The sequence below is a fragment of the Hoplias malabaricus genome, chromosome 4 (assembly GCF_029633855.1).
Source record: "Hoplias malabaricus isolate fHopMal1 chromosome 4, fHopMal1.hap1, whole genome shotgun sequence".
Taxonomy (NCBI): domain Eukaryota; kingdom Metazoa; phylum Chordata; class Actinopteri; order Characiformes; family Erythrinidae; genus Hoplias; species Hoplias malabaricus.
The window spans coordinates 26,875,111-26,896,911 of NC_089803.1; the positions used below are offsets into that span (position 1 = coordinate 26,875,111).

Consider the following 21,801-nt stretch of genomic DNA (forward strand, 5'->3'; position numbering starts at 1 on the left):
AATGTGGCACTGGTGTAGTCAGAAGTGGGACAGCATCTAACTATTAAGACTGAAGACATGGGAAATTTGTTTGCAGATTTAAAAAAACTGGAAGAAAATATACTAGTTAAGGTATCTATTATAAAGCCTACTAAAAAAATTAATAAGCTGAACAGTTTGATGTGCTGTGTATTTTTTTGTGATACTGAAATCAAACTGCAATTAATATATATACATATATATACATCATTAAGTGGTATAATGGAGACCTCTTGCCTCTTCAGCCTTCAGCAGTTTAGCCCTAGCCCTGCACATTCACTGAAGTTATAGGTCTAATATAATATATGCGGCCACGAGAGCAGAGAGTTCCAAATCCCAGTGGCTGTATCTCAAGATGAAACTTGGCTTTGAGTATAGTGACCTGAGGCTGATGTGAAGCTTCTCCCGAGAGCTTAATTCTACGGGGCAGTACTTGTATGTGCACAAACTGTGTGTATATAACTAAACACGAATTGCGCAATATAAAGTAGCTGGATTCACTAATTAGAGGGCGTACGTGTGCATGAACGTTTGGACATTGTCTGAAATATGGCTGATTTTGGTTCACCAACGAAAACAACATCTTTTGGGCATTATGTTATGTTTGTGTGTGTGTGTGTGGTGTGTATGTGTGTGTGTGTGTGTGTGTGAATGCAAGAAAATAAATCAAAGCTGCTTTTATAGGTGTAGCTCTCGTTTCTGAAGGTGGGTCTCGAGATTCGAGTGTCGCTTTAAAAGGGTCCGGCATGCCTTGCGCTCTGTGTCCGACCCCACTGTTGTAGGACTGGGGGGGCTTTTTTTCCTTTCAGCTGCTTACAGTGCTGAAAGTTCTCTCGCTTTTTCCTGTGTGTGCGTCTCTCTCTCTCTCTCTCTCTCTCTCTCACTCACTCAGAGAGAGCTGCGAGGAAGTCGTGCTGACCACGCTCTGTGTGGTTTTCTGCTTCAGGAAACACTCCCGCTCTCGTTTGCGAGGTCCATAACGGATTTCCACATTCAGGGAGTTTAGTTACACTCTGGAAAATGAACGCAGCGCTGTGTTCTGCTGTCTCTGACTTCAACAAACTCCAGACCGGGTAACGGCCAGTAGGAGCAGGAGGAGGAAGGAGAGGGAGAACTGAAATAAGGTAAGACACTTTAGATGGAATTGTCTTTAAATTATGTAGCCTGAAGAGAAATGTTATGGGGGAAAAATACATTTCAACATGGAGCACTAAACTTACCACGCTTCACACGCCCCAGTAGTCAGTTTTCAAACAACAACACGGGATGTCTGGCTTCAGCTGAACGTTACCTGCCTCACACAGTTTGAGACTGTCTCAGGGTTTCAGACCCCATCACACTGTTACTATGTTTAAATCTAACATTGTCAAACTGTCTCAATGTCTCACGCTGTTTCAAGCTGTCTCACACTCACACTTTGAAGCTGTATCACTATTTAAAACTGTCTAAACTTTTATAACACTGTTTCAAAGGGTCTCACACTTTCAAATTGTTTCATTGCCTAAAACTCTCACTTTTTAACCTTTTTTTTAATCTTCATACACAGTTTCAAATGATCTCACATTAAAACTTTTCAAACTGTCCCACTAAAAGTGTTACTGTAACTGTCCCACACTAACACTGCTTCAAACTGTCTCACTAACACCCCCCCCCCCCCAATAACACAATTATTATTATTAACAAGCAATGTTTGTGCACATACAGATTTATTCACGGTAAAAGTAGGAGAGATTTAAGGAAAGGGCTTTTATGGATTGTATTTATATGTACATGATAAAAACACTTGCTCCTGTAACTTTGTAGAGCTTTTTGTGTAAAATAAGTGGACAAGCAGCAGTCATTTTCATGCTATTAAGTATTTTAACATTATCTGGCTGATGGGTGCAGAGCTGAATGAGAGTGCTCACTGGTGTACGTTTTATAATGTTGTAATGATTTTTTAGTGACTCACAGTAGTCCAATAAGAACATATTCTTTAGAAAAAAGTGGAATAGAGCCCTACAGGCTTTAGTCCCTTTGCTAACAGATGCTGGATGTATTAAGAGGTTTCTCTGTAAGTAGTTTAGTACTTTTCTGAGCAGCTTCTTTTTGTGCTTCTAGTCATAGTTTCTTTAGAGTAGAAGCTATTCAACCCACTGCTATGGGTTACATAGTGTGGAAAAAGTTGAGGTTTTCTACTAGATCCGTGTGGTTTGTTGTGATGATGATTTGGCCACAGTGTAAGTTTCATGTCCATGTTTGTTGACTCTTACAGGTGTGTGATATGCATCTTGCTTCAATGCAATAGTATTTTTTATGTAATGTATTCTAAATAATAAATAATCTGATACATGCCTTAGTAATTGCAATAGCCTGTTGAGACAGTAATCAGCTTGATTTAGACTATAAACATACTTGACATAATTATTCTAGCTGTATATAATGTTGAACGTTTTCTTTTAAATGAGAGATGTTGTGTTTTCCTCAAGCTGTACCTGTTTGTAATATGAAGGGGATTGAGTATTCTAAATCATACCCAAATAACTGTGCTTTATGGGTAACGTCTCAAACAGATGAGATCCGAGCATATTAATATTAACCACATGGACAAACTTAGCCACCTTAATGCTTTCTCCAATACTACTTTCTCCAGCCTGGAGGCTGGTGCTTCAGAGCTGGCCTGCCATTCACAATCATGGCAAAAGAACAAAGGCGGCATTATATCCAGCTAAACGTGCCATCCAGATGTTAACATGTCTGCCAATTCTGACCTTCTAACTTTGGGGAGGGGGAGACTATTCTCAAGTTTGTTAAAACATCCCAGCCAAGACTCCAGAAACTTTGAAAAAGGTTTACAAAGTCAAGGCAGAGCTCTGCAGTTAAATTCCACAGAAGGTACACTGGCCTTGTCTGTGAAGGAGACTTCTGTTTGAAAGGTCTTTCTCAAAGTCTGGGGCCTTTCTTTGAGTGGTCTGATTTCCCAATCCAGAAAATATGGTGTTTAGCAACAGTCTGGGGGAAAAAAACAGATTTCCTGTGGTAAGCGTGTATAAATATGTATATTTATACATTTATATTCTGAATCTTAACTTTTTAGTTCTCTGGTGCTAAACAGAGTAGTGGCTATTCAAGAGTTATAGAATAACAGTGTTATTAAAGTTTGAATTATCAGTGATATAATTAGGTGTCTCTGTGTTTGTCTTTGTTCCAAACTTCAAGATTTAACACTGAAAATGCCCCGTAGTTCTCTTGCTTTGTTTACTTTCCCTGAAGTCAAAGTCAGGTTGTTATCTTTACAGGGGTATATGAGGCTAATTGTTTTCCTTCCTCTCTGATCTCAGACTCTAGGTTTATTGGGGGCTCTGCTCTCATCTGTATCAGACACATTGTAGTACATTCTCTCTCTTTCTTTCAGCTGTTCTTGAATATTGAACTACTATAATATTATCAGAGTGTCAGTTTCAATTCACCTCTGCAGTTCTCTACAAAACCCACAGTATTGAACAAGCACCCACAAAATGTGCATTGGGCACAAGTTTACTCTATTAATTCATCCTTGAGGATTTTGTCATGTATTTTAGTGAAGTAATCCGTGTGTAAAATTCAGTTGTGGACTTGTGCTATTCTAATGTTCATGGCCTCAAATTAATGTTGGTTTGTTTTAAGTTCAAACAAACTGACTGTAGCTACATTAGCAGAAATGGTTGTCTCATTCCTTCTTTATTCTTACCCCATTTGTTGTCAGTGCTGCCACAGATACTATATGATGGAGTAAAAAATGGGTTTTAAAACATTAACAAATCATTAATAATGTGAAATTCAGAACTGAGTCTGATCAATATGACAAAATATAATACCACTATACCTACAAATATTTTTCTAATGCACAGTACTTCCTTGATATTTGATGTTATTTGATGCTTTGCAAACAACAAAGCTGATTTGAAATGGTATGAAAATGGTGATTGTCTCTCAATGGTGCACGGTGGTGCAGCAGGTAGTGTCACAGTCACACAGTTCCAGGGACCTGGAGGTTGTGGGTTCAAGTCCCACTCCGGGTGACTGTCCATGAAGAGTTTGATGTGTTCTCTCTGTATCTGTGTGGGTTTCCTCCGGGTGCTCGGGTTTCCTCCCAAGGTCCAAAAACACATGTTGCTGCTCAAAAGTGTGAATGCGTGAGTGTGTGTTGCCCTGTGAAGGACTGCCTCCCAGGGTGTATTCCTGCTTTGCGCCCTTTGATTCCAGGTAGGCAACGGACCCACCTCAACCCTGAACTTTATAAGCGGTTACAGACAATTAATGATTGTGACAAGATACACTGTACCCAAATAAGGATTCATCATGAATGCAATCATCCAGGCCCAGGCATCACTCAGAACATTCCTGCCACTCTTTCCTAGCTATAAAAGCAAGCATATCAACAGGAGGATCATAACTTCAAGCCTTGCTGGTCTTTAGATCATGGAGGGGGAAGAGTGGGAAAGCTTATCTGAGTCATGGCTCATAGCCTGCACAGCAGTGTGGAATGTGCAGCCTCAATGTTATCAGTTTCCATGGTTCAAGATCAAGGCCCATATCAAGATTGAACCTCTTGGTGGTTATAAGCATGTAAGCCATTTCAATAATGGCAAACACCGGAGTGACTTTTTGTGAGTTCTGCTTAGTCACACATTTTGTTTAATGTTGTTTTTTGTTTTTTTCTAATGTAAAGTAGTTTGACTTCAATAAGGCACTGTTTTTGTTCAAGAACACTTTGTCACCAACAGTTTTTAACGCTTTTCCACTATAGGGAACACCTCTTGGTTTTAGCGGAGCATGTGCTGTTTTTGTGTGTGGTTCTGTTTCAGAAGAGGCCTGCAACCAATTACTTTGGAGTGCATAAATTGCTTGTAATTACATGTAGCATGGCAGCTAAAGCTAGCCCAAGCAGAATTAAAGCTCAGCTGGAAATAGCTGCAGCACAATACTCACGTTACAATAGCTAAGTAACAATGTTAATAATGATCCATTCCCTGCTTTTGGGCCATTGTTTTGTGTTATTTGTGTTCATTTGGTCTTTTCCTGTAGTGATTCTCGCTCCTTGCTTGCTGCAGGAGTTCCTTTGTCCTCTTGTGCTTTTGGGAACAAAGGTGTGTTTATTTGGAGGGGACCAGGCTAACGAAAGTGGCCCACTAAGGAAACAATAAAAGGACACTTTTCTGGTAACTAGACTTGAGTAATCATTTTTATTTATGTATTTATTTATTCATTCAAATGTTACAGTTGGTATAATATTTAAACACTGAATTGGGTAGTTATATCTGTAAAACAATTTATCATAAGCAGGTTTATATGAACTATACTTTTTTATAGAATGGCTCAGGTCATAGGATACTTTTAGGCTGTTGAATATTGTGTATAATGCATGTGTTATACCTGTAAATGCTTAGGTGCTTCATGAAATTTCAGATTGCCCTAAGATTTTATTAGATTTATTGTTTTGTTGCAGTTAGTTTTAGAGTAATTATTTTAAATATTATATAATGGAAAATAAAAAGCAAAACTAATAAGTTTAAGACAGAACATCTACAATTGTGGGAAAATTGTGTTCTGGTTTGTTTACATTCAGAAGCTGTATCTCTTTTAAAGTGGAATGGTATGTTTGAGAGAAAACAAACATACATGACTGAAGTTTAGTTTGTATATAAGTTTTTATTCATTGCTTGAACTACCGCAGAACTCATTTGTAATTTTGTAACTAAATATGGAGTCTGTTTCACATTAAATAATCTGAAACATAAAAAATAAGTCAATATTACCCACATATGGAGCAAGTATAAAGCAAATCCTTATCTCTTTTAGTGATTTTAAATGTTTGGAGGTCTCTTTGTCGTCTAAACAGCTCCAGATTCCATATTATACCCTGAGCAGGGAGAGAAAGCCTAGCATATCGTACTGGGACCCTTTATGTTTCCAGCAGGCACGCAGACTGCAGACTGCAGAGCTAGCAAATGATAGAGAGATGATAGATAGATTAGTAGATAGATAGATAGATAGATAGATAGATACTTTATTGATCCCCCGGGGAAATTCAAGGTCTCAGTAGCTTACAGACATCACATACAACAATCACTAACAGCAATAGACTAATTAAAAAACTAACAAAACAAACAAAAACCAACAAACAAAAAAAACCCTAAAACAAATATCAAAATCGACATAGTACTTCAATATACTATGTAGGCTGAGTCATGTATCAAATAACAAGAAATCCAATACCAAGAAGTTAACATAGTGTGCTTAAGAATGATCAAACATCAAAGAATCTGTGATACAGTGAGCAGCTGAAGATGATCTCTTGAGTGCAGTATATAGTTTAAAAGTTAAAAAGTGTGGATAGTGCAAAGGGTATGGAATGTGCAATATCAGTACAGTGCAATATCAGTGCAGTATCAGAATTAGAAATAAATATATATATATATTTTTTTAAATAAATTAATTAATTAATTTATATTAAAATCTGGAATGTCACCTTTCAAATGTACTATTCAATTGGTAAACAGCCAGAGAAATATTTGAGAACTAATGAATGTGTTATTGTGTGTAAAATTTATTATTATTATTAATATTATTATTATTATTATTATATTATCATATCAGTTATAGTGAATGCATTTAATCATAGTACTTTAACGGTTGCTAAGGGAACTTGTTACAGACTAAAGTGAATGTCTCTATGTCTGTTCTCTGTCTGTGCTCTGGGTCCTGTTTGTGCACTCAGGCCTTGTCACCTTCTATGCCTTCTCTTCTTCAACTTCTCTTTCACCCTAATGACAGCCAGAGAAGAACTTTGCAAACTTGAGTATGCTTAAATGGGATTTCCACAATTAAATCATAAAACCCTCCAGAGTGGGCGGACCTGAGATGCTCATGTTCAAATAAACATAGAGTCAGAATAAACTATTCCTACCAGTAGTGATGGGAACCAGACCTCTGAAGGAACCAGACCTTTGTTTTTTAAATCTTACCCTTTTTCATATTTTACTGTTATTGTTGTAGTATAATAATAAAACAAAAAGCTATGTTTGCACTACAGACTTTATGAACCCCTGGTACTTATCAACACCCATGTAAATAAAATCTTGTAATGGTGCTCTCTAGATTGGACAACTACAAATTAAATCAAACTGAATTATAATTATTTTTACCTCAAAAATCTAATTATGCTGAAATTCTAAGAGTCTTTTATTTATTTCTATTTAAAAAACATTTAGCATTAAGTTTAATATTTTTAGAATGTAAAACTTAATGGGTAACAATGTGTGAAACAAGACTAACACATTTTTACTATATATAGTACTTACATAACGTTTGGATGTCATTACAAATTTTTTTGCACTAAGGCTCAACATAATCAAGCAAGGTGGGATTACAAGGACGGTTTTGTACCTAATTTAGTCAAAGGATGTTGAACTAAGTGTGAAATCACCCGTTAATTGGGCTGGCTTACCTTAGCGAGACTTCCTGGAAAGAAAATCCTGAAAGTAGAAACAAAGCATTCAAGCTTGCACATAATATTAAAGGTTTAAAAACAGAGCATTCGGTATGGAGGTAGAGAATAGCTCAGTGTTAGCTCTGTTCCTGCCATGATTGCTCAAGACCTTAACATCAGTGGAGTTTACATGTGAACTTCTGGAACCCTCTATGATGTTCTGTGCCCCAAGTTGAGTCAGACATGAGTTTACACAATTAAATATCTTACATTAACTTCCTTAAACTGTCATACTTACACAGGAAACAGCCCAGCATTTTACAGGTAAAGGCAAATGCGAGCTGTCCTTATACTTTGGACAGTGTGTATATGTGTTTTTATTATGGCCCTTCGACAATATTTAGTCATCTGATAGTGTTGGAAAGGGACTTTTCAGGTTGTCCTAACCTTGTGTCTGGATCTGCCTTATGTCAGGTTAGCAGAGTACTTTGAGCCTTGAGACATTTTTTTTCTGTTGTCAGTGAGTGAAGGTCTAAATAAAGGGCCAGAGGTCTGGATCAGCACAAAGCTAATGGCTTACAATCCTTTTAGTGCATGACACTCAGAACATTTACTGGCAGCCAGCTGCAGGGAAGTTTAATTGAAGCATAAAAGTATTATTTAACCCACTGTGGTTGCAAGAATACAAAAGGAAATTTTTGTAGCACAGTGAATATCAATACAAAAGTCTAGTGGTTTGTGTTGTGGAGTTTAGGGATAGAAAATAATCTTCAAAATATTCCATTTATGGGATTATTAAAATCTAAAATAATAAATTGAGCAAATTGAGTAATCAGCATGTTACTTTGTCCACTTTTATGAGCCATTGCACAAAAACACAAATTTATCAGTCCTAAGAATATTTCAAAATATAAAAAAAATCTCTGTATGGAAATTCAAACAATATACACTCCTCCTGAAAAGATATTCTCTAAGATTCCTCTGTCTTTCAGTTCCTTTATGGCAATACAAGGGAGCATCTTGGTTGATTGCATGCTGTAGTACACAGTGGTTCTTCTTGGCTGTATTGTGCTTTTGCTTGTATTGCACCAAGTTATGTGGTTATAAGAGAAGGGCAACCATTGAAGGGTTCCAAAGCCCTCAAGATGAAGACCATATGGCATTGGACAGTAGCACTGGCATTAATGTCCTTACAGGAAATTAATAACATGGAAGAGGTTTTTGAATGGGAGAAGTCCATAAAACATTTTTAAAGGCTATTGATGGCATTAGCAAAGAATAGAGGGAATAAAATGATGTAAATATGACATCCTTAGATTTTGTCATTTTAACTTTTTGTTAGGTATGGGGTTGGGTGGTATAACGGCAATACTGTATACCATAGTATTTAAAAATGTGGATGGTAACTCACAATGAGGGTGGTATAGATGTGTGTGTGGTGTGTCAAATTTATGTTGGGGGTGCTGTGGGTGCTCAAAGACTGTTGATGTCACACTGAAAATACATGGGGGGTGGGCAGGAACCCAGTAGCCCACCACATTAGCACTTTTAGCCCGAGTTTGGGTTAAAAGAGAGAGGAAACTGAAACGGACAAAATACACAGAAGACACCCTACTTGACTTGGAGCTCACAGGTTTGAGGCTTTATCCTCTGAATATATGCGATTTGAGCTTCATTTCACTGGAAAATCATCTGTTGCGGTGTGCTAAACCACATGTGCCGGTTAGCTGGCCAGCTATGCTTCTAAACAGTGTAGGCCTGTCTTATTTCACTTTCTTTCAAACACTTCTGTTCTTCCAGGGCTCTGCTGAGCTGAACTACACAGAAAACCCTTTACTCAACCCACACAAATGAGGATCTTGAGTGACTGAGAGAGGGTTGTTGCATTGTTAGAGATAGCCTTGATGATCATTTACATAAGAGTGGAAAAAAAGCCTTTGCTTGGTTATAATAAATGCTGTAAAGAATATGTTGTTAAATTCTAAATCACTCTTGTAACAGGGATGGGCGGTTTTCATACAGTAATACAGTAATACCGTCTCAAAATATTATCTCGGTATACAGTATTACAGTGGGGAGGGTGTGCTCTGTCAGACTGTGCTGAGCCTTATATCTTTGAATACAAAGTCAAGTTAGCTATCTCTCTTCATAAACTTTTAGATGTCTGATACAAGGTGGGCTCTGGATCCACCATGACCCCGAACAGGATAACGTGATTACGTGATTATCCAGCTACTAGGGGTGCCAAAATATACATAGTAATATTCTTTTTTTTTTTTTTCGATACAGAGGTTTCGATACAATACGTGCAATGGAATTTTAGGGCCATGGCAATTAAAGAAAAGAAATAATAAGAACACTTTTGAGAAAAATCTTGGAATAATTGAGTAAAAAAGGTCAGTATAATTTCAAGAATATAGACAGAATATTTAGAGAAACACTGTTTGGGGTTATTATTTATTATAATATGTAGACTGACAGACTCACAGTGTGTGTGCCTTAGAGTGAGTTGTGAAAGAAGCAGTCAGTGAAGTGTAGAGAATTATTTAATAAACACATCCACACATGAGGAATAAACCCATCAGTGCAGCCTCTGACTGCGACGCATACGGCTTAATTTATTGTACGAGTCCATGAGCCATGACGCGATGGAGCCTCATGGGCACGCCGGGGTTCCACTCGCTCTGGATCCATCATTTTCGTAATCATTAATTGTATCCTATGAAATTACATGCCCTCTTCTGAATAAATGTGTTCTTGCACCAATTCAGGGTTTAAATACAAATCACAATCAGTTCCTGATGTGACAGAGGACTGAGTATTTATTCCTGAAATCTATACCATAGTATGACTTCAGCAACACACAGCATTCCACACTTTACACTGTGTGTCTGCTCCATTATATATGCAGCAAATTATTCCGAGATTATTCTCAGAATTATTCAGAGATTTCATTTTCAGTGGGAGGAAACCCACCCAGACACAGGGAGAACACACCAAACTCCTCACAGACAGTAACCTAGAGCAGGATTTGAACCCACAACCTCCAGATCCCTGGATCTTTGTGACTGTGACACTACCTGCTGCACTACCGCGCCGCCCTGAATCGAATACATTAAGATTTTATTTTAAAAACTATTCTGAGCCGTTTGTCCACCCACGTTAATGAGTTGCAGCCATTTGCAGAGCAGGACATAGTTTTGATAGGTGCTGTAGGTTCATGCGACATCTAGTGGCACGGTGTGTAATAGGAATACTGGGTTATTATGACGATGCCGGAGAAGTGTTTAGAGCTACTGGGGAAACAACGCCATGGTTTTGTTGTGGTTATCCTGTTGGACGATTAGCTGGATGTGAAATGGTAAGGGGCTCCTAAACAGAGAACCCACTTCTCATTGGTCGTCACCTTTATTTAGCCAATCAGCAGCCAATGAAGTCACAGTCCCTCCTACAGAAGGTTGTTTTGCTGCGGAGCATAAGTTAGCACCATGTTATGTTTGTTATATGTTATATTTATATGTTAGCATACTTATGTTAGCACCATGTCCCCATATATATATATATATATATATATATATATACACGTAGAGATCAAAGAGGCCAATACAAACACAGTATATTCAGAAAGGATGACTGCTACCAGAATATATATATATTCTGAATATACTGTGTTTGTATTGGCCTCTTTGATCTCTACGTCAAAAACTAAAAAGGGAAATAAAATCATGTTCTTACTCCATGTTGTATCAAAAAGAGTAATATGTATTTTATTGTGAAATTTGTGTATTGTTGCCCCCTGCCAGCTACAAATTTGTAAAAATCTAACAAAGCATGTAATTTGACCATGGTGTTTGATGTTTTACATACAAATGTAAACCAGGGTGTAGCATTACAGTACATTTTAGTTTGTGGTTTGTCTTGCAGCTTTGCGTCTACCGATTCTATTTATTTATTTATATTAATTAGTACTAGTATCTAGTACTCAGCTTTGGATGGTGATCTCTGTGTGGTGTTATTACAGCAGATGCTATATTTCATGCAATGGAGATTATGACTGCATGTTGTCTTTGGCTGACAGCAATATTTTAAATGATCTTCTTTTCCATTACAGTGCCCTGCACAGGCAGTAAATCGTCCTAGTCCCGTTTTAGGAGTCAACAAAAAATCTTACATTGCTGTTAGAATATTCTTGTGGGAATATCTCACCTGATATGGAATGGAAAGAATAATGAAAGTGATATATTTGCAAAGGTATAAAGTGAACCTAAAAAAAATATTTTTACTATTGCAGTGCTTCTGCTTTTTGAGTTCAACCCAGCTTTTAAATACAGTTTTGTTTTTAAGACAGAAAATGTGGTACGCCGCATATTCCCTGAGTGAAAGTTGTCTTTAGTAATATATGATTTGTTCATTGCTTTAGTAATATATCATTTGCTTATTGCTTGCATTGCAGCAACACTATTCTGCAATTAAGCATTTTGTAAAGAAATCCAAAAACAGTTTTGCAGGCATATGGTTCTAATCAGACTGAGGCAGGCTCATTAAATGAAAGCTATAGGTTACTTCCATGAGAGAGAACATAAGTGTGTGTGTGTTCAAAACTCATTGTTTAAAAGTTCCAGCTGAAGGTTTCTTTCAGGCATAACAGACATACTTTTCCTTATGCTTTTACAGTTTTAATCCTAAAATCACAAAGCTGGCTTCGGTATGTGTTGTGCAGCCTGTCGTCTTTCTAAAAATGCTCATAGAAGTGGGAGGCACAGAGTGTCGGGTCCAGCTGGTCCCGCTATCCCCTGCAGCACGTCTACACTGTGGCCAACTGTTTTCACCTATCCCACCCCCCTCTCCCCACCAACACAAACACTAAACAGAACCAGCCCTGATTCATATCTGACGTTAGCGCTGTTCTTAGAATACATTCAGGTTTTGGCCAGTATGAACTGAATTGTATTATATAAAGGTGGTTAGAAAGAGGCTTGTTGACTTTCAAAATTCTCTCTTTTTGTTTTTCAAACCTGGAGGAGGAGCATTTTTAGGAAGGAAACATGTTCTTCTGAAAGAGCCCAGAGGTCTCCTGCTAGCAACACAGCCGTTTCCTTTTACAAAGCTTTTCCTGATTGGAACAGTCCTTGACTCACAACATCACACTTGTATTGTCTGCAGGCAGATGGAGTTTTGCTTCTATTTTTTCTTTTCTTTTCGCACTTTTAATGGGCTTTTGTTTTGGCAACAAATCGGCTGAGAAACAAGCACAGATACTATCTCCTTTTGGGTGTTTTTTTATTTTTTAATAAGGGAATATAAGAACTCTGACACCACAGTGGAATATTTTAGCAGTGACTGGAGGAACTTGAACATAAGCCAACTGACTAATCTCTCCACGTTTATGCTTCATAAGAAGGAGATTTTGGAGCAGTGAAGTGGGCACTGTGGATTGAGAAACTGAAAGGGGGAAAAAGATGACAACACACTGAAGGCCATAATCAGGCTGTAAAATCACAATAACCAGCCTTGGACAAGCTGAAAGTTTACAAATAGAGGGAATGGTGAGGGTGCACAGTGCCATGTTTTTACTATTTGTGGTATTGTCATGTGCTGCAAGAGCACAAAAATTGTTTATTTAAATGCTGATTTTACATGAGAAACATGTAACAGTCCTTGGTTCAGTGGCTGTCTGTTAAAAGAGATATCATTTTTATTTAATATATAGAAGTTAACTGTTAAAATAAGGTTTCTAAATATTTGTGTAAAGCCTGAATTTTGTAGAAGCATGCTCACTCAGAAATGCATGTGCATTTAATATTACAGCAACAAGAATCTTCTTACATATAGCCATAGAATAATGCTAATGTAGCAGTGGTGCACTTTGTCTAGAGAAAGAATGTGTTAATGGTGATCAAGGCTTAGGGCTGACTCTTGATGATAATTTTCCACTTACAAAGGAGTAGTCAAAAACCTACTACATGGCCAATGTTAATTAAAAAAAAAATAGCAGAAGTGTGTTTTCTCTACAGTTCTGCAAATATATACTACAAACACTAGATGAGGCGCCAGTCCCTTACAGGCCATCACATATTCACTCTAAGAGCCCTATGGACTCTTGCATAGTCAATCCATTTACCAGTTTTGGAACTGTGGGAAGAAAACTGAAGCACAGAGGAAACACATGCAGACACTGGGAGAACACAGCAAATTCCTCACAGAGAGAATCCTGGAGCTGTGTCACTGATAATACATGTAGCACCACTGTGCTTCCCTAATTATATAAATCTCTTGATGTTTTGGGTAACTTAGCATATGTTTGACCTGTCTCTGTCCTTATTCAGATTAACTGACTGTAAGAAGGCCTACAGCTCCAGGCTGGAGGAATGAAGGAGCACAGCTAAAGGCTCTGACCTGCAGTGCCTGAGCCAGGATGGAGCTGAAGGTGTGGGTGGATGGAGTCCAGCGTGTGGTTTGCGGTGTCTCAGAGGCCACCACCTGTCAGGAAGTGGTCATTGCTCTGGCTCAAGCCATAGGTAGGCAATATGTCACTGAAAAAAGAATGCTCCAACTCTGCTCTGTGTTTTAGCGGACTATATGGCACCCTGGGATGGTGGAACTTTACTGGTAACCTGATCTGCCTGAATGGCTAATGCAGATGCTGCAGTGTCTGAGCAGTTGCTAATGTTTTTAAAATGTCTAGTTTCCCATTTGATCAGTTTTTTTTTATGATGTTGTTGTTTTATTAAAAATGTGCATATGCTCTGGCCACCCAACACACAAATCTGTTTAAAGTCACTGTGTATGTTTTTTCATACAGATTTTTATATGGGTTTTGGACAGGTTCAGGAGACACTGAAAAAAACAAGGGTTGAGACTGATTGCATAACCAGTTAAAATGTATTTCTGATTGAAACCCGTATTTCTAGCAGCACTCAAATAGAGAGTGATCTGTAGGCCCCCCATCACTTTAACAAGAAATGCACTGAGGCTCCAAAAGTGCCTGTTGAAATGGAAACACTGAGTCATCCTCCAAATCTTAAAAAAAAAAAAAAAAAAAAAAAAAAAAAGCAGCAGCAGCAAGGACTCTTGTATCTTCCTTCACTCATTATTTTTAGTTATATTTATATATAGTCAACCAAAAGAAACTTTAGTTAATACATTTTTATTGTTATTCTTTAAATATGCTTTAAAACTACAATATTAGGTATTTGTGGTTGATTTGTTTAAATCCAGTCAACTCCTACTAGTCTAGAATTATTATTTACACTTGTCTGCTACTTCTATTTGCTTCGTTGTACAAATAATATGGACAATGACTATGTCTAGCAAAAAGTTATCTTTAAAATAACAGTAAAAGCTTTATTATGAACATTTTAAACTTTGTTTAAACTTGTGTGTCAGAAACAAGTGATTTTTAACGTTGTAGCCCTGTTCCCCCAGGCAGAACTGGTCGATACACACTGATAGAGAAATGGAGGGATACTGAGCGACACTTAGCTCCTCATGAGAGCCCATTGGCCTCCTTGAACACTTGGGGTCAATATGCTGGCGATGTCCAGTTCATTCTTCACCGGACAGGTCCGTCTCTTCTGGATCGACCCCCATCTGAGGGGCCAGTTCTTCGGGGTCCTGAGCGGGGCCTACACCGTCAGAGTCTCCCCATTATGGCCAAGTTGCGTACTCCAGGTGATCGCTCTCTTCTGCGTCGACGTGAGCCCCGCCGCAAGTCTCTGACTTTTACTGGTGGTCCACGGGGGCTCCGGGACATCCTGAGTGGTGGCCGCCTGGGGGACAGCAATGCCAAACGACATGTGCTTCTGGTTCAAAGCAGTCAGCAAAGCCCATCCATGTCCCCTCGGCTATCTGGGAGTCGTCTGGAGGATTTGAGTCGCCTGGTCAGGCTGCAGAGGGAGACTCTGGCCGTTTTAGACCAGAGGATGGAGGCTTACGAGGCTGAGCTACAGACCTGGAGCATCAAAACTGAAGCAAGAGATGAAGAATCCTGGACTGTGGTGATGGATGAGATTGCTTGTTTAGAGCAGCAACTGCGAAAGAACCAGGTGGAGGTGGAGGAGGAGGAGTTTTGGGCAAGCGAGCTGGAGATAGAACGAGAGAGCGAGCGGCAGCTGGAGGACCGACTGCAAGAGCTGCGGGGCCGGGTGCATGCCTGCGAGTCAGAGCTGGGTCAGCGGCTGTCCTGCCTACAGGGCATGGAGGCCGGTCTGGAGGCTCAGCGGATCCAGAAGGAGATGAGGGAGACACAGCAGGCGAGTGAAGGGGAGGTGAAGGCCAGACTTCAGAGGGTGAAGGCCGAACTCAAAGCTCAGGCTCAGCATACAGCACAGCTAGAGAACAGCTGCAGGGCTGTGGAGAGATCACTGAGCCATTCGAGTAAAAGGCTACAGGTAGGTGAAATATTCATAAACATGTGGCATGAACCTTGGATGTAAGTTTTTGATCTGAGCTGTTAGATTTAAAATTAATTATTAGTAATGAAAGCAAGTAAGGGGTTAATAAGTTGACCTGGATATATTGCAGAGCAATTTTTCTGAAAAAAGAAAGAGATTCAAATCCTTTGCTGCAAATATAGGATGAAATTTTCCAGTGCTAGGGTTGAAATTTTTTAACTGTTTGTTATGAAGGTTATAAAGCTGTCTTTTATATCTTTACACAAATTTATTTTTTGTGCATCATTTGAGTAGAGTAATTGTTCTTAACATTTGGCTTATTTGAATATAGTTTAAAGGTTAATAAGAGTCTAAATTTACATAAATACATTATAAAAATATTTGGCAACAAGCTTCATTATTGATTAAATGGTCTATTGTTTATTACTTAGTAACAGGGATAAATATTCCATCTGTTTGTCAATCTGGGCATCTGCAGCTGTTTTGTAAGATCAAACAGACAGAGAGGTTGCAAGATGGGCGTCCCCTCCTCTAAATATTGAAGTCTACTCGCTTGAAATATAGATTGTATACTTTATAAAACAAGTTATCTCCACGCCACTAAAGAGCAGCAGAGTGGTAGAACAGTCAATCTTTCTGTGCTTCTAAAGTTTGTCATGCAGTATTCAAACGAGCAGCAGCTTAAAATCTGGGCACTAACATTACACACTAAAAATGGCCATGACTGGCAGAGTTTACAAAACAGCAGAGCTTTTCCACTGCATGATATCTACTTGACTTGGCTTGTTTGCTTTTCCATTGCTGAGTGGGGACTAAGCATGACGTGTGAACATGGCAGAGGTCTGAGAGCAGCAGAGAGACTTGTCTTCAGAGACCTCCAGGACAAACTAGTCACAAATTAAATCTCTAAGCTACAACTGAGATCTCTCTTTTTTTTATTATCCAATTCACAATGGCAGATATTAAAATTAAATCATGGTCTTTTGAAGGGGATCAAACATTCATTGTAATTGTGGCTGACAAAACAGAACAGCAATAGCTGGATGGAGCTACAAGGAACTAATAAATTCTACTGCTTTGTCTGATCAGGGCACAGAGCAGTGTTCAGTCCCAAAAAATGTGTGAGTAAACATTACTTAACATTACTGCCACCATTGTTGTAGTTTCCAAAGCCACATGTTAGAGATGATGTTTTACAAGATCGTTAGCTAGATTTGGAAAACCCACCAGTAATCAAGCAGGTAAAGAATAGGTCAGATTTCATGCAGTAAATATGCGAGCTTCAGGACTCAGTTTTAATCACAAAAATAATCAAACCTTTCGATATAAAGAGCTGTGTTTATTTATGGGTTGCTGTTCTCTCGTCTCCCAAATTAAGAATACGGTGGGGGTACTCTTCTCTACAACAGACAGTATAGCTTCAGAAAACTCTAGCCCAGAACATGTGACATGTTAATATATTTGCTCTTTAAAGAAAAGACCAAGTAGTGTGGGAAGGTGCATTGTTCATTACATTTCATTGAAATGATAAATATACAGTTGTCGTTGTTTTTTTCCCCCAAATTAATAGACTAATCTATGAGCTGGGTACATATCATATGGCAACTGTGCCTTTTTCCCTCAGGAGAGTCAGTATGAGCTGGAGCAGCTGACAAAAGATTTAAGGCAAGTGAATCTGCAGCAGTTCATCCAGCAAACTGGCACTAAAGTGACTGTGCTGCCTGTGGAGCCCATTGAGGCTGAGGCCAACCCCACATCTCAGGATACAGGTTTGCCCTCTTTTAAAACTTTTGAAAACAGAATTAAGCTCAGACATTTCCATTCTATTTTTTTTTTTCTTTTAGAGAAACGTCTTTATTGATTCTATTAGGGAAATTGCTTCTCTGCATTTGACCCATCTCTTGTAGTGAACACACAAACACACACTAGTTAGCAAATCTTCACAAACACACAACCCAAGCAGGGGCACACCGGGAGCAGTTTGGGTGTCAGATGTGAATTAATTTGTCCTTGCTGGTCGGGGGAATTGAACTGGCAACCTTCTGGCCTCAAGCTTACTTCTCTAAGCTCAAGGCCACAGCCCCCCCCCCCTTTATACAACAACAATACCTTATACCGTGGTATATAAATGGTGGACAGTATCTCAGAATGAAGATAGTTTTTTCAAAATTCTGAGATGTCTGCGGTGTCGAAAGCCTGATACATCATCAACAGAGGAGAAGTACACTGCAGCAGCCTCATTGCTGGACCTCCAGTTAATATTAGGCCATCATATGCATTCCGAAGCATACATTGAAATAAGATAATACAAGGTTATCATAGTTTTTAAAAGAGAAAATATTTTGTGAGATGGTTTGGTCGCTTACAAACATCTTGCTGGTGATTTTCCTAACGTTGTTTGAAATGTGCCTCAAAATGTGCTCAAAAATCTCCATTCATAGGCCCATTTAGCGCTAACATTTCACACTACACCTCACAACAGGATCTGAGACACCCTAACCCTAGGCAAAGTGAAGGGATAGGGCTAAGTGGTAGGGGTAAATCAGACCTCCTTTGTAATTTTTCCCGCCTTTCCCATTATCAACATTACACAATTAGAATAATTCCAATTTGGATAATGATAAAATCCTTCTACTTGTGTTGATCATCTGAGTCAATACATTTTTACACAGCCTTTCATATATTAAAACAACCGGAATAGTTTGGGTTACATTCAATTTTGGAAAACCGGTAGAAAAAACCTAATGTAATTAATACGTGCAGTAGGTTTTTAAGAGTTTAGGCTGAGTATCTGCTAGTCAGTCATAATTAACATGCTGTGTTTTAAGTAGTGCTACAGAAGTGTACAGACTTAAGGAAGTTTAATGAGAGCAGTAACATTCCTGTTGGTGTAATAATGTTTATTTTAATACCCTCCGTCCACCTGATGCTGCTGTGAGCCATTCAGAGCCACGCCTGAGAGCTACATGTGTTCACCAACTTATGCAGGTTACCATGACAGTGACTACTAAGAGACAATTTGACCACCGTCACTAACCATAGCTTTCTCTGGCAATTGCTGCTTCCAGCCAGGTTTTTACAATGTAGCAATTTAACAGTTATTTAACAGTGGCTGACTTTATAAGCTTTAAACTATTAGACTATATGACTTTAAAGAGAATATAGTCAAGGGCACAAGGACTGTCAGCTTTGTGTGATAACATGCAGTTTCTGCAGAATGTCTTAGGAGTATGTGACTCCATGCAGAATGCATCTAAATTGCAGTACACTACGCATATCATAGACTAACTAAAGACTTTGTCAAAGACATGCTGAGACAATGATTACTGTAATTCTTTTTACTGTTAGAAACCATATTAATCTGATAGCATTGATTTTAAAGCTGTCAAATGTACTGTTATTGCAATCTATTCTTTACATCAATGCCAGGGAAAAAATTTCCCACTGGGGCCAATTGAATATTTACATATCTGGTCATTGTGGTGCCAGAATGAGTGTGTTTCTGCTATGTGCTCAATGATTCAGGGTAGATCACAACGTTTTTACAAAAGATGAATGAATGAATAAATGAATGAGCGAATATCTGGTCATGGACTTAATATTGTACAATGGCCTTTTCATAACATGAAGAAACAAAGAATAATTTGCTCTATTAACATAATATTTTAAAACAACAAAACTGCTCTAGCTTCTTCCCACTGTTCAAAAACACAAGTTGACTTCTTCCCGCTTCATTAAACATAATAGTTTTGGTTCTTTTTCCTTTCAGATTTTCCATCCCTGACTGGTTCTCTGAAACGTCCAGGAATATCTCATGGTATTGGAGTAAACCTGCGTGTGCTGCACAGCCCAATCACCTCCGCTCTGAACCCTGAGGGCATCTATGTCTGAGAGATATAACTTTTAAAAATGTACTCCAAGTCCATATACCACAAAACACCTGCACAAGTCCACATACCACACCTTCCTACGTTTTTTTTTTTTATTTCTTGATTGTTGCTTATGTAACCATATTGTATTTTGCACCATAATAGGAAATGGAAGTGGTTTGTTAGTTAAGGTAAGTGGATACAGTATTGCGCAAGACTGAGCAGCACAGAGATTTATTACAACTGTGGCAACACATTTTCTGGCTTCAGTAAACTGTAAATATACCTCAACACAAGAACCATCTGCTTGCTGCTTGGCTAATGTACAGCAAGTATCGAACAAGCTGATTTTTTCTGATGTAAAGGTGATGTTGACTATCCGAAAATAATCCCTGTAGGTTATTAGAAGGATACATTTGTAAAGCTACATTGCAAGTTAATCACAAGGACATTTGTTCATGGTGTGGCACATGCACATATTTTGCATTTTCTTCTGGCATCAGTTTTTATGGTAGGGTTTGTATACCGCCACAGTTGGTATTCTTTTCATTAAATAAAACATTTATTTTTTGCAAGTTGAGCCAAAGATATCTGCTAATGTGTATATATCTGGTAGCCATAGCTAACTGCTTGGTTGCAGTTGTATAGCAATAACTCTCTGAAATGTGCAAAATGTCATTATTTTACCCTTTTAATATATACTAAATATGCATTTTATACATAAAGACTGCCATCCATACACAGAAATGATCTTTGCAATGAACAGAAGTGAAGTATTAGCAAACCGCAGTATTACAATATATTATGCTTGAGAAAAACCATGGATTTGGAGAGATAATCAGTTTACAGCTCCATAGCTGTACACAACTAGTGTGACTAGTGCCTTTTAAGCTCTCATGAAGCTTGACATTTATTTAGTTAATTGGGATTGTGTATATTAGTAAATTATATTGTAGCAAACAGTAATTGAAGTGTATTGTATATTGTTTTAAAGTTCATATGCTGTATCTGAAATCACTTTGATTAGTTTCTTATATCTAGTTTACCTGAAGACGGAACCACTTCAGGTGTGGGCAAAGTTTCACTAAACAGGAAGTGGTGTTGTGAGTGCTGGGCTTTTAAATTATTTAAACAACTTTTTTTTGGGGGGGGGGGGGTGTTTCATGCAGAATGGGTGGATTATAAATTTTTAATACATGAAACATTAACATATTTGGTGCAAAAATGTGTTTCCTGACAACAACAGAGGGTCAGAATTATACAAATGGGGTCAAAATAGTAGTACGCTTAATATTTGGTAAAATGTATGTTTAGCTGAAAGTTTCAGGTCATATTGAAGAATTGAGAATTCCTTCATTATTATAATGTAATGATGTGCAATTATTTGTAATTGTACAATGTACAACAAAATGTGTCTTTTGCATTTAACCCATATATGGCAGTGAACTCACACGCGCGTGCGCCCAGGGAGCGTTTGGGGTTTAAGTGCCTTGCTTAAAGGCAATTCAGCCATGGATGTTCCTGCCAGTCCTGGGGATCAAACCGGCAACTATCCGGTACCAAGGCTGCCCCCTCTGTTCCATTCCATCCACTTTAAGCAATGCACCAGTGTCATCAGACACAACTTCAGTTGAGCTTGATTTTTTTTTTTTTTCAGCATGGGTATTTTGCATAGCAGTGTCTTATCTGCAACATGGACTTTGAAACTCACTTGAGCAGCCAGATCTATTTCCTCTCAGCTGAGGTTGATAGTTTGGGTTTTCTTTCAGAATTTGGCAAAGTGAGCTCAGCTCCAAATAACATGTACTTATAAACAGTTGTTTGGACTGTTGATCTTGGAAGATTAATTTGCTTGGAATTTTCTTCGTGATGTTCCCGATTTGTTCAAATCTGCATTGAACATTTTGAACTTTTCCAGTAAAATGTGATGGTTAAGCAGTACTTTCAAAAAATAACTCTTTATAAAAGACACAATGATTGACAATGTCTGGACATTTTCTAATCACCAACAGGAGGCTTTAGAAGCATTAAAACATAGTAGATATTTTGGAGCTTTCAGCAAAACTTAATT

At 38.3% G+C, this 21,801-nt stretch overlaps 1 protein-coding gene across 3 annotated transcripts; it reads left to right on the forward strand.

The window, feature by feature from the left end:
• Window positions 1–815: 815 nt before the first annotated feature.
• LOC136695321 (ras association domain-containing protein 8) lies at window positions 816–21,743 on the forward strand. Of its 3 annotated transcripts, none has more exons than XM_066669347.1 (5): window positions 816–1,142; window positions 13,795–13,986; window positions 14,894–15,858; window positions 17,486–17,630; window positions 19,631–21,743. In XM_066669347.1, the coding sequence occupies exons 2-5, from the start codon at window positions 13,884–13,886 to the stop codon at window positions 19,750–19,752; spliced, it is 1,335 nt and encodes a 444-aa protein (XP_066525444.1). In that variant the 5' UTR covers window positions 816–1,142; window positions 13,795–13,883; the 3' UTR covers window positions 19,753–21,743. The 3 variants fall into 3 exon arrangements, with proteins under 3 accessions (XP_066525444.1, XP_066525446.1, XP_066525445.1); XM_066669348.1 differs by lacking the exon at window positions 816–1,142 and adding an exon at window positions 8,972–9,101; XM_066669349.1 differs by lacking the exons at window positions 17,486–17,630; window positions 19,631–21,743 and adding an exon at window positions 16,851–16,972.
• Window positions 21,744–21,801: the final 58 nt, after the last annotated feature.

What these genes read in the sequence shown, in the direction of transcription:
- LOC136695321 (XM_066669347.1), top strand. Translation starts at nt 13,884, where the DNA reads ATGGAGCTGAAGGTGTGGGTGGATGGAGTCCAGCGTGTGGTTTGCGGT. An exon ending in TGCTCTGGCTCAAGCCATAG is followed by an intron (nt 13,987 to 14,893) that starts GTAGGCAATATG and finishes CTGTTCCCCCAG; the next exon opens with GCAGAACTGGTCGATACACA. An exon ending in CCCCACATCTCAGGATACAG is followed by an intron (nt 17,631 to 19,630) that starts GTTTGCCCTCTT and finishes TTTTCCTTTCAG; the next exon opens with ATTTTCCATCCCTGACTGGT.